Genomic DNA, 13,681 nt, shown 5'->3' with positions numbered 1-13,681 from the left:
AACATGTGATACAGTCTTGGAATAAGAGAATAGAAACACCAAGTAACTTTTAACTTTATTAGGAAAAAACCTTAAGTATGAATGTAAAAATTTATAGGATAGCCACTAAAAGTAGAATGGGAAAAGAAAATATCAAAAATTTGTAATGCTAAAAGAAGGCAGGAAAAGAATGGAGAGAAAGGAACAAAATGATTAGGTGATGAATTATCATAAATTATAGTGACAGGAACATATCGAAATATATCCGTAATCATACTAATTGTGATTGTCAAGTTGTCATTTAAAATCCCAGTACTTGTTATAAGAGATCTTCCCAACACTTAGAAGATTGAATGTGAAATGGTGGGAAAATTGTGCTAATCAAATAGCAACCAAAAGAAAATTGGTTATATTAACATCATACAAAACATTTTTTAAAAAAGATGTTTGTTTATTTATTTGGGAGAGAGAGAGCATGGGCCAGGGGAGGGGCAGAGGGAGAAGGAGAAGCAGACACCCTGCTGAGCAGGGAGCCCTACATAGGGCTTGATCTTAGGACCCCAAGATCATGACTTGAGTGGAAGGCAGACAGCGGACACTTAACTGAGCCATCCAGATGTCTCCATACAAAACATTTTAATGAGAGTTTATCTGCAACAAAGGACTGTCTCCAGAATACATAAAGAACTTTTATACCACAGTGAGACAAAGTCAGATAACCTAGTAAAAAGGCAGAAGAGTTGAGCAGATCCTTTACCAGTGAAGATCTTCAGATGGCAAGTAAGTACATAGGAAGATTCTCACCATTATGAGTCATTAGGGAAATGCAAGTCAATATCACAGAGAGATTCTACTATACTGCTAGGATAACTAAAATCAAAAGACTGATAAGTACCAAATTTAGCAAAGATGAGGAGCAACTGGAATGCTCCTACATCATTGATGGGAGTACAGTCACTTTGGAAAACAGTTTTTCATTTCTTATAAACTTAAACATATGCATATCAGATGGCCCAGCATTTCTCATAGGTATTGGGAAATGAACATCTGTCTTTACAAAGACTTTAAGTGAATGTTCATAGCAGCTTTATTCAGTTGTCAAAAACCATATGTTCATTGACTACTGGTGAAAATGATAAACAAATGTGGCACATTCCACACAATGGAATATTACTGAGCAATAAAAAGGAATAAACTGCTGATATACATCAAAATAAGGATGAATCTCAAAAGCATTTTTTTTTAAAGATTTATTTATTTAGTTTAGAGCACGTGTGTGCAAAAGAGGGAAAAAGAAAGGTAGAGAGTGTGAGTGCAAGGGCGGGAGTGGGGGGAAGCAGAGGGAAAGGCAGAAAGAGAATCTCAGATTTACAAACCTTTCTCAGTATTTGATTTTATGAGTATATTTTTCTGTGTCAAATATCCCATAGTAAAATATTTAAAAGATTGTTCTAAAACAGTCATTAGTATCTGTTCTTCATTTCAATAAGATCCTTTATTTTGACACTGATTTGCATGATTTATTACTAATACAAAATATTCCTATTGTGAGCATTGCAATTGAATGTTATGAATATTATTTAATTTTATTGGGATCTTTTCTTTTTTTTAAGATTTTATTTATTGGAGAAAAAGCATGAGCATGCAAGAGTGGTGGGGAGAGACAGAGGGAGAGGGACAAGCAGACTCCTTGCTGAACACGAAGTCCAAAGTAGGGCTCCATCTCAGGACCCTGGTGATATCATGACCTGAGCCAAATTCAGATATTTTTTTTTCTTTTTTTAAGATTTTATTTATTTATTTATGAGAGAGAGAGGGAGAGGAGAGAGGCAGAGACACAGGCAGAGACACAGGCAGAGGGAGAAGCAGGCTCCATGCAGGGAGCCTGATACAGGACTTGATCCCGGGACCCCAGGATCATGCCCTGGGCCAAAGGCAGGCACTAAACCACCGAGCCACCCAGGGATCCCCAAAGTCAGATGCTTCACTGACAGAGCCACCCAGGTCGTCTTATTGGGATCTTTTCTGCTTAAATTGTTTTGTTTCTGCTATTTGATTCAGTCTTTACTTGGCACCAGAAACCTAATGATTTATGAGTATAATTTGGAAGTTTGCAGCTGACTCACCAAGATTCAATAGTTAGGACATATCAAAGTGAGATGTCAGACAAAGATGTAAGTGGTTCCATAACTATAAAGACTTCATCTTCATCAAAGCTATGTGAATTGGGTTGTTGGATTTGGGGGGAGAAATGCTTTGAAGAGAACAACTATTGTGCTATGAATCCCTATAGCCACCTCAATGGGAAATGGAGGAGGTTTCTGCCTTTTTCTTCAGTCTAGTGAAAGAGGTTTCAGCAGAACTCATGAGAGCTAAATATGGGTACCCTGAAGTAAGGGGACCATAGTGGATTGGTATCCTGCCCTCTGACCAAGAAGTCTTGAGGCCAAGACATGAGTCTGTCACCAGAGCAGCCAGGTAGCCTAAGAGCCTAGCTCACCATTGGGATCATTGTGTGCTCCTTGGGTTTGTTAGTATGTGACCCAGATGGGTTGAGAGAAAAAAGGCCAGTGGGTGGATTCTCTTAGAACTTGTCTAGTAGGTCCATCTTGAAGGGGAAATAGACTTCCCTTGAGGACAGGCTGTCAGTGGACTACAGGATTCCTTCATGTCTGAGGAGGGAGTAGTCAACTGCTGGAATAGCATGCATTAGCCAGGTCAAGGGATCTGTAAGTGAGAAGCCATTGTTGTTTGGATTAGGGTGGGGGTGACCAAAAGAACCCTTAAAAAGACCTATTGAGGAAAAGCCTCCATTTAAAATCTGCTAGGGCCAGATCTGTGAAGTCAGGTTATGACTCTGCTTGTCTAGTAAGAACAAGACAAGCAGAGCTTTTATCTTTCCTGTCATTCCTCCCCTTCTACTTCAGCCCTGGAGGAAGTAAAAAATGACATCTAGCCCAGCGCTAAGTAAGAGAGGAAAGGAGTGCAAAGAGCAGACCAGGGCACTCTGCAGGTAGGCAGCTACCTCCATGGCACTGCAGTATGGGTGGAGAGGGTTGGAACTGTCTTCCTTTTGCAGTGGAGACTTTGGCTCTTGCCACGTGGGTCTAGAGACTCTTGTGTTCTGAAATGTGGCATGAGGCCTTGCATCACAGGGACTTACGCTTGCTGCTGCTGTGCATGGAATGTTCCTTGCCCAGGAGCTTTCCACCCCGACCCCCTTAGCATCTTTGTTCACGTGTTATCTCAGTGAGTCCTTCCATGACTGCCCTATTCTCCAAGCCTTTCCCCTGTTTTCTTTTTCTTGAGATTACTCATATGTTATGCTACATTATGTCACTGTTTTGGTGTTAGAGTGTTTGTTTATTCTCAAATACAAACTCCACCAAGGGCAGGGGTGTTGTTTTTCCCCTGCCTGTTTCCAGCACACAGAACAGTAGAATGTATCCACACAACAAATATTTAATTATCAAATTGAGATTATGTTGTGACTTACAGAAGAATTAATAAATACATTTACATTTATGAGTATGCCCCGAGTTCTGTTGCTTTGACATACTTGCTAAGTATGCCTTTGCTTTTTCTAAACAGCTTTATTGAGACGTAATTTATATACCGTATAATTTGCTTTTTTAAAGGGTACAATTCAGTGGCTTTTAGTCTATTCATAGAGCTTTGTGACCATCACCACAATCAATTTTAGAATACTTTCATGATCCTGAAGAGAAAGCCTGCTCTCCTTAGCCATCATCTCCCCCATTTTTTCCCCAGCCCTGAGGCACCTGGTCATCCATCTACTTCCTGTCTACACAGATTTGCTGACTCTGGATATGTCATATATATGAAATCACAGTATACTGTTCTTTGTGACTTTCACTTCACATAATCTTTTCAAGTTCACATGTGTTAATATAATAGTGTGCATCAGTATCTTCTGTTGATGGCTAAGTAATATTCCATTGTTTGAATATACCACATTTTGTATGTATATTTACCTGTTGATGGATGGACATTGGTTTGTTTCCACCTTTGGGCTATTAGGAAATTGCTGCTCTAATTTGTGTACAAGTTTTTGTGTGGGTGTATGTTTTCAGTTCTCTTGAGTATATATCTAGGAGTGGAATTCTAGGTCACATGGTAACTCTATGTTTAACCCTTTGGGGAATTACCAGACTGTTTTCCAAAGTAGCTGCACCGTTTTACATTCCCACTGCTGTGTATGGAGGATCCCGTTTCTCCACATAACTTGCTAATACTTGTCATCTAACTTTTGTTGTTTACTATTTTAAATTCTGTCTATCCTAGCAAATGTGATGTGGTATCTTTCAGTTTTGATTGGCATTTATCTAATAAGTAGTGATGTTGAACATCATTTCTTGTCATTACTGGCCATTTCTCAATCTTCTTTGGAGAAATGTCTATTAACATCTTTTGCCTATTTTAAAAAATTGTCTTGTCCTTTGCTCTCTAACTAGGATTTTTTTTCTTGGTTCTGGTTTTCTTCCCTCCTCCTCTTCAGGTAGAAGAAGTGAAGCGGCGGCAGCATTCCCTCGCATTCAGCTCAGCTGGAGCCCAAGCTCAGACCTATCATGTCAGCTTTGAGACTCTGGCTGAGTGCCAGAGATGGCAGCGACAGGCATCCAAGGTGATAAGCTGTCAGACATCTTGTTGTGGGGAGAATGTGAAAGTCCAGTAGAAATGTATTTTGAAACAGAACTCACTCCCAAGAGTGTGAAATATAATTTTTATATATCTTACTTTAGGTCCCTGTAAGTATGTAATGGCTGAAATAATGGAAATCCACAGGTCCTAATTATTTATATTTGCGTAGTACAAAAAGCTTTTAAAAGTGTTTCCAGGTACATTTACCTTTCCTCCATCTCTGTGATAAGAATATGGGGTCTTGAATGAATTGACTGCCTGAACCACTGTGGTCAGTGATAGAGCCATTTCATCATTCCTAGCCTCGTGCTTCTCAGCCTGTATTTATTTAGCATAGCTGTGACGAACCCCTTTAAATTTGGACTTATCATGGGATGTGACCTGTGCTCCTGTCACAAAGCATTGTTCTGTATGCTGAGGATGATTAGCTTTTCAACATCATTTCTGCTTTTTTAATCTTTAAAGATGAAGTGCTCTAAAATTATGTTGCACTTTCAAATTCTCTTGTTATCCTAGCTATCTTTGCAGAATTTTAGCACATTTTTCCTTTTGGAGCTAAATAGTTACATAAAGGATCATTTTGTGTAATGAGATGCCATAAAACATGAATGACTTTTCCAGTGTTATTTTGTTTGATTTTTAGACCAATTTTCACAACCCATCTTTTATAAGCATGCCGTTATAGAAATAAAAACTTGTTTTGGTTTTATTGAATTTTCTGTACATATATTGTAGTGGTAATAAAATCTCTTCAAAATAAAACTAGTCTCAATTTTAAGTAGCCATTCCATTCTGTTGACCTTACAAAGAGAAGTTAATATTTTTTGAGCATCTTTTGCATACTGAGCAATGTACTGTATGCTGGATTATTTAATTTTATCCTCACACCAGATGCAGAAACTGCACTAGTAAGTAGCAGAGTCGTGTGGATACAGAAGGCCATGGCTTTCAAAATGACACTGCCTCCCAAAGTTTTGTGTAGTTATTTTGAATGCTGTCAACTTCTTGGGTGAAATGTTAACTTTCCATTTTTATGATTTGTATTTTTTGAGTTTTTACTTATAGGCACTGTAACTTACACCATTGTGTGTTTCATGCAGGTTATGGTTTTAGGAAAAACAGAAACGGATTTTTATAAATGAATAATTAGATGTCATTACCTATTTCTCTTTCCAATTTTTAAAATTACCACCTTTTTGTGTAAATGTTATTTGTTCCTGTGCTGGATGAGAGACATTTGGTGCTAGCTCAGATGGCTCTTGTCTTTGACTGTATTCAGGTGGTGTCCCAGCGAATCAGCACTGTTGACCTCTCATGTTACAGCCTTGAGGAGGTTCCTGAGCATCTCTTCTACAGTCAAGATATCACCTACCTCAATTTGCGACACAACTTCATGCAGTTGGAAAGACCAGGGGGCCTTGACACTCTGTACAGGTATGAGGAGAATGGGTTTCCAGACTAACTTACTCAAACCAAGTTGTGATCATTGTCTTAGTCATGTGTACCTGGAAGTGAGCATGTTTACCGTCATATATATTTGAAAATTTCCTCTCCATTTTGAAGAGGAAGTAAATTTTTTTATTCATACAGTTTTAATTTAGTATTCCCTTTCCCCTCCATGAAACAGAAGATAGATGCAAATGTTCTGTTATAGAGGCAAAGTTGAGCTGCCGTTGATCTGGCTACTCTTGTTACATAAATCACTGGCAGTTGATGCATGATCTGAAGCCAGGGTAAATTGAGAGATTGAGTATATGGCAAGTTTTTGAATCATAAGTGTCAAATTTAAATAACTTAAAGAAAATAGGCCTAATTTTAAGAATTCCACTCCCAGTTCAGAGCTTTTATCTTTCCTGTGTACCTGCTAATGCTAACTTCTAAGCCTTTTGACAGCTATGAAACCTTTCTTTTATGATAAAAGAATCCTTTCACTCCTAAGGGACTATGGCCCATATATTTTCCTTTTTTTTTTTTTAAGATTTTATTTATTTATTCATGAGAGACACAGAAAGAGGCAGACATAGGCAGAGAGAGAAACAGGCTCCATGCAGGGAGCTCCATGTGGGACTCGATCTTGGGTTCCCAGGATCATGCCCTGGGCTGAAGGCAGGTGCCAAACCGCTGAACCACCCGGGCATCCCTATTTTCCAATTTCTTTGTTAGAATATATTCCCCCTTCCTACCTTCCACCCACCTTACCTCCCCCCCTCCCTTTAAAAGTAGATGGAAGTGAATTAATATTTGAAGTAATTGTGTGGGCTTCCTGTGAGCGGAAGAGAAGTTGGAAATTAAAGCATTCAAATTAAATGGTGATTAAAAAGATAATACACATCATGGGGTGCCTGGATGACCCAGTCGATTAAGGTTCTGACCAACTCAGGTCATGATCTCTGTGTCCTGGGAGCCAGCCCTGTGTCAGGCTCTGCAGTCAGTGGGGAGCCTGCTTGTTCCTGTACCTCTCCCTCTGCCCCTTTCCCACTCGTGCTTGCTCTTGCTTGCTCACTCTCTGAAATAAATAAATAAGATCTTTTTAAGAAGGTTAATACAGGGATCCCTGGGTGGTTCAGCGGTTTAACACCTGCCTTTGGCCCAGGGCATGATCCTGGAGTCCCAGGATTAAATCCCACATCAGACTCCCTGCGTAGAACCTGCTTCTCCCTCTGCTTGTGTCTCTGCCTCTCTCTTTCTCTCTCTCTCAATCTCTCTCTCTCCCCCTCTCTGTGTGTCTCTCATGAATAAACAAAATCTTTTTTTAAAAAAAAGGTTAATACACATTAAAGTTACATATTTTACTTAATAACCGATATTTCTAGAATAATTATTGGTATATAAAAACAACACAAGCTATAATTTTAAAGAAGTGGGTTTCTAGCATTTTCTTCTGAGTGACTATGGAAATGTGGTTAATCTAATTTGAGGGTTGGATTAGGAATTCCGAAGTCAAGGCACCAAGCCAAAGGAACAATCAGTACTCAAGGTCAGGAAAATTGGAAATCAAAATTTGTAAATTTGAAAAAGGAGCATTAGAATGAGGTACCAATGACTCCATTCTAGAAGCAGGTGGTACATATCATCATCGTGGAGAACACCACTTCAGCCTTACCCTCTTGCACTAGTTTAATCATTAGTGTAATACTCCTAAGTAAAATTCCCGGAGTGATTCCTGTGGATCCAGTGTATGATGATACTGTCTCTGAGTAAGACAGTATACTTTTCCTTCAGGAATGAAGCAGAAGCACTAAAAGTTACTATTTCATGTTCTCTATGAGATCATATTACAGTAAAACTCCATTTCATGTATTTGTAAGTTCTAAGGTCTTTTATTTTATATGTAGAAATTTGGTGAAGCGATTTCAAAGATGATATGACTTGATATAATTATACCAGCATGAATTTTCTTTAAGATTTTGTGCCTTTTTAAAGAGAGGAGAGAAGAACTCCACTGCCCTAGACCCGATTTCCTTGTTGGTATGGAGCCTCTCTGTTAGGCATTTCCACATTCTGTGCTGTGCACAATGTTTGGCGTGTAGTGAGTGCTCAATAGATATTTGTAAAACAAATTCTACAGTGGACGTTTAAAACAGATGGCATTTTCATTTAGTACTAGAATTTGTGTGTTTGCTTTTTAGATTTTCTCAGCTGAAGGGGCTGAATTTGTCCCACAACAAACTTGGGTTGTTTCCTGTATTGTTATGTGAGATTTCTACCCTGACTGAGCTCAACCTCTCCTGTAATGGATTTCACGACCTGCCGAGTCAGATTGGCAGTCTGCTAAAGTAAGTGTCTGACTTCTGTTGGGCTGGTGTTTTACTTGCAGAGTAAGGAGCTTGTCTGGGATTTGGAATGCATGTAGTTGCATGAGCTCTTGCAGTGAAATAAATCATGTAATTATGAGGATTCTAGTCAGCAGTTGTTACTTGCTTGCACGAGTGACCAGTTAGTTCCTCAGTTTCAACAGTAGAAGCTTTGACAATTTTTGATGTTGGAGGGACCATCCATATCAGTGATGTGTGTCGTTGAGTCTCTGTAGATAGGGTATTTTATCATTATTGGATTCATTCATTAATGAATTAGTGACATAAATCAGAGTCCATCCCTCTAGTTCTGTCCATTCCGATTAAAAGCTTTCACAAAGTGTGGTTCTGTTTTCTTCCACAGTCTTCAAACCCTCTGTCTTGATGGCAACTTTCTGACAACTTTACCTGAAGAATTGGGAAATCTGCAACAGCTTTCTTCCCTGGGAATTTCCTTCAACAACTTTAGTCAAATACCTGAAGTTTATGGGAAGCTCACTATGTTAGATAAAGTGGTTATGGCAGGAAATTGCCTGAAAGTCCTAAACCTTGGGGTGCTGAACAGGATGAGCCATATCAGACATGTGGATTTAAGGTGAGGCCATTCTCCACCATGTCTTCCTTTAAATCGACCTCTGATGGTCTTTTATGTTTTCTCTTTACTAAGATTCCTCTAAAACATATGGATTTTAGAACAGTGTATGTTTTCCAAACTGTAGTAAAGCTTCATTTTTTACTCAGTAGCAGAGACACTATGAGTAAGGTAGGTGTACCACATGATAGAGACTTTCACATTACCTTTGACGTAGGTTGTTCTGACTTACCCTCCCAGTAACATTTTATAGAATTCCCATTTCTTCTCGTCCTTGCCAATGTTGGATTTTAGCAGTATTTTTCCTTGTTGTGTCAGTGTCCTAGGAGAAAACAGTGTTTTATTTTAATCAGCATTTATTTATGAGTGAGGTTGAGCATCTTTTTAATATGCTCATTGGTAGTTTGTATTTTTCCTTAAACCTGACCATTTTTCTATTGAATCTTTGGGTTTCTTCTTGATATCTGTTGTATTGCAATTAGAATGTTAAAGGTTTTGCTATGAATTTTTTATAGTTTTTATTTTCTAGTTATAATGTTTTCCTAAAGAAAGCTGGTAAAAGACACATATGCATAGTGTTCTATCATTTACACTAAGCCATTGACATTCCTTGTAAAGAAACAGTCACAGAAAAATGTACTGAAATACAGGGGAATGAGAACATGCCTGTTCTCTATAAGTAAAGTAGAGAACCAAGAAGCCATACTCTGTAATTTGCCCTTGAACATTTCCATATAGATACAGATTATTTTCCCTTCCATTAATAAGCGTAAAGTAAATCTTAGCATAAGAAAGAGTAGGCTGAGCAACGGGAGAAAATATGGCTGCTTCCTCCTGTTCTCCACATGATACACCATGACTGCTTTGCTACTCCCTAACCTAAAAGCTTATGTTCATCTTCTTGTTCCTTTGGCCTGCTTCTTCGCCCCTGCCTAACTTAAGTATTTGGATTTAAGTTTTTAACCAACAACTTGTAAGCATGGTCCCTTTTCCCTTTCTCTTTATTTAATTTGTATTTGTATTTGCAAGTCTGGATTGTCTAAGTTTATAAACAAAGAACTCAAGGTAGAGTTGGCTGTGATTATGTAATACCTTGCAAAGTGAAGCTAATAGTGAACTTTTCGAGTTGTTTAGGAAAGAAGGGAATCATTCCTATTTTTCTTTTGGTAAGTGTATTTAGTAGAATTTATTTCTTATGATCTCTTTATTTCTGAATATTTAAGGATGAACCTTTTGAAAACTGTGGTTACTGAAAATCTGGAGGGAAATAAGTACATCACCCACATGGATTTGCGGGACAATCAACTAGCTGACTTAGATCTTAGCTCCTTGTGTAGCTTGGAGCAGCTGCACTGTGAGCGGAACCAGCTGAGAGAGCTGACACTCAGTGGCTTCTCCCTTCGGACTCTCTACGCCAGTTCCAACAGTGAGTTCTCCTTCCAGCCTCCTGTTTTTTCTTTTGTAGCTCTCGCCAGAGCTTTCTAAGAACAGTGGCATCTGTGGTTTTGCTCAGCCACTCTGCAAAGTGTGATTTGAGGCTCATTGAGATCAGCTTTGTCTTTTAAGCTTGCTGTCAGCATTCAAATGGTTGAGACATGCATAAAAAGACATCTCCAGATTCGCCAAGTGAGCATGATAAGAAGCATTTTGCAAAATAACAAGGGGTAGGAGGGAGGGCAAGCATGTTCAAAATAGAGTATCAATAATAGTCTAAAACAAGGGTTGACAAACAACAGCCCAGGGGCTAGATCTGGCCTTCCACCTGGCCCTTGAGGAATGGGTTTTTACATTTTTTTTTTAGGGTAGGGTTAACAAAAATCAAAAGAATGATTTGGTCTTGGAAAAGTTCTGTGAAATTCAAATACCAGTGAATAAAATTTGATTGAAATAATACCCACAGTCATTTCTTTATATATTACTGATCTCACGAGACCATGGCAGAATGGAGTAGCTGTAAGAGAGATCGGAGGGCCTGCAAAGCCTAAAATATTTACTATATGTTTATACCTTTACAGAAAACCTTTGCTCATCTCTAGACAAAAATATTGTGCAGCCTCAGTTCTAAGAGAAGCCCCTTATTTCAGTAGTGATTTGCTCCAGAAGTATTTCTCAGTATAAAAGTCCCCATATCTGTTGGGGCCATTCTTTTTATGGAGCATACTTACCAAGGAAATTGTGATTACTTTTTCTCTGTTTAAGGAAGGGATGGGGAAAGATGTTTGATATCATTAAGTGTCAGAGAAATGCAAATTTTGATAATGCCACTGTATACTCATCAATTTTTAAAAAAATAATGCTGAGTGCTACTGAAGATGTGGAAAAGCAGCTCTCCTACATTGTCAATGAGAGAGGGTCAGTAGGTCAACTCATTTTGGAGAGCAATTAGTGTTAGGAAAAGTCAAAGATGGATGGAGCTCATGTTCTACCAGTTCCTCCGTTTGGGATGTCTCCCGGGCACGCTCGCATGTGCATAAAGTGATGTGTAGAGGAATGTTTATCGCAGTGTTGTTACTTGTGCTAAAAAAAAAAAATAAGAAAAAATACGACTATTGATAGGAAGATTTGTAAACTAAACAGTGACACATTTATACAATAGAATATTGCACAGCAATGGAAATGAATGCCCTAAAGCTTTGTGTATTTTTTTTTAATTTTTTAAAATTTTTTATTTATTTATGATAGTCACAGAGAGAGAGAGAGAGAGAGAGAGGCAGAGACATAGGCAGAGGGAGAAGCAGGCTCCATGCACCGGGAGCCTGATGTGGGATTCGATCCCGGGTCTCCAGGATCACGCCCTGGGCCAAAGGCAGGCGCCAAACCGCTGCGCCACCCAGGGATCCAAGCTTTGTGTATTAATATGGATAAATCTTAGAAACATTTTGTGAGGGGGAAAAAAGCATAATTTTATGTACACCAAGATAGTTGTATCAAATATTCCAACACACAGAAATGTTATTTCCTTAGCTATATGTATGCCATAACAGTTTAAGAGAACCCATGGGAAGGATGAAAATCATATTCAGGATGATGTTTACCTCTTGGTATGTGCAATATTTTAATTAAAAAATTCTGAAGCATATAAGGCAGAACGTGAAGATTTGTTAAAAGCTGGGTGATGAGTTGAAAGAATGTTCATTTTTTTATTCTCTTCAATATCTCTAAAATATATTATTAGGATAAAAGTTAAGAACTTTTCATTGTCTTTTATCATGCTAGAGAAGTTTCAAATTGTAGCTTAGAATAATTGCTTAGATCAAAACAGTGTTAAAGCTGAAGGTCACCGCGTGCTGTTTATAGGTATTACTGTGAGGTGGTGGTCAGTCTTTTGTCATGTAAATATCTGTTATCAGGCCCCTTCTCTATTCTAAAGTATCTAGAGAACCTGAATGAGTGGCCTGTTAGAAAAGGCCTCATTGGTACCCGCTGTATTTGGGAGCTGAGATTCCCTCACAGGACTGCACTAAATGGGGCTTGTTTGAAGTTAGCCACTGTGGATGGGAAGGAAGAATCCGTAAGTTCTACAACCTGGGAGAGTTCACACCAACACTTGCAGCTCTGATGCCTCAGAAGTAAAGAACTCAGCCTCGCAAAAGAGGTTATCCAAGTGATCAGTTAATGTAGGAAAAGGACATGCACATTAAAACCCCAGCGTGATGCCACTGCACACCCACCAGACTGACTAGAATGGAAATGACTGACAACACCACTGTCTGCTGTGGAGAGTATAAATCGGTACAACTGCTTTGGAAAACCGTGGAATTATCCACACTCTCTCTCTCCTAGTTTATACTTCAGATAAATGCTGATTATATTAATCCACAAAAGACATGGACAAAAAACGTTCATGGAAGCAGTCAGTATTCAGAGTAACCCCAAACTGGAAAAGACTTGAGTGCTCACCAACTCTAAAATGGTTAAATAAATTGTGGTATATTTACATAAAAAATTTGATATCGCCATGAGAATGAATGAACTACAGCCATGTGTAGTCTATAACCAAATCTCACAATCACAGTGTGGAGTGAATAAAGCCAGGCAGAACAGTATGCAGACTGTATTTATATAGGGAGGCAAAGGTGGTTGTGGTATTGGGAGTCAGGGCGGGGTTGCCCAGCTAGGAAGTGATGGTAAGGGGGGACTCGGGAGCAGCTGGTAACACTCTGTTGCTTCATCTGGGTACTGGTAACTGCACAGTGTTCTGTTTGTAAAAATTTGTTCATCTATACACTTAAGATTTTTGCACTTTTCTGTATTTATGTTTTACTTTATTTCAAAGGTAAGATTTGCCAGTAAAAATCCAATTGTTATTTTATTTTATTTTATTTTATTTTATTTTATTTTATTTTATTTTATTTTATTTTATTTTATTTTATTTTATTTTATTTTATTTTATTTATTATTTTTTTTAAGTTTGAAAGCTTCGTAGTCACTGCCAACATTTAACAACTGCTTGAGCTGGGGTGAATCTAGACCAGTACACAGAATCCTTCAATTAGTTGTTTTATTTGGTTTTCAGATCAGGATCTGGTAAAGTTAGTCATCTTGAGCTACCCAGGTTTTTGTCTTCAGTTCATCTCAGTAGATGACATCAGTCAGTGTTCCTCCTGGTGATCTCACTGAACCACTCTGCCCTTGTTTACTCTCAGTTACTTTC

General features: G+C 38.5%; 1 protein-coding gene across 1 annotated transcript in view; it reads left to right on the top strand.

Moving 5' to 3' along the window:
• PHLPP2 (PH domain and leucine rich repeat protein phosphatase 2) overlaps positions 1-13,681 on the top strand; it is a 73,763-nt gene that overhangs the window by 39,549 nt on the left and 20,533 nt on the right. The window contains exons 5-9 of the mRNA XM_038538423.1: positions 4,499-4,624; positions 5,921-6,075; positions 8,271-8,417; positions 8,800-9,030; positions 10,251-10,453. Of these exons, the coding sequence (XP_038394351.1) occupies positions 4,499-4,624; positions 5,921-6,075; positions 8,271-8,417; positions 8,800-9,030; positions 10,251-10,453 (862 nt within the window). The remainder of the gene's footprint in view (positions 1-4,498; positions 4,625-5,920; positions 6,076-8,270; positions 8,418-8,799; positions 9,031-10,250; positions 10,454-13,681) is intronic.

The sequence above is a fragment of the Canis lupus genome, chromosome 5, assembly GCF_011100685.1.
Source record: "Canis lupus familiaris isolate Mischka breed German Shepherd chromosome 5, alternate assembly UU_Cfam_GSD_1.0, whole genome shotgun sequence".
NCBI lineage: Eukaryota > Metazoa > Chordata > Mammalia > Carnivora > Canidae > Canis > Canis lupus.
The sequence above is the reverse complement of the archived record's forward strand: the minus strand, read 5'-3'. Positions and strand labels throughout refer to the sequence as shown.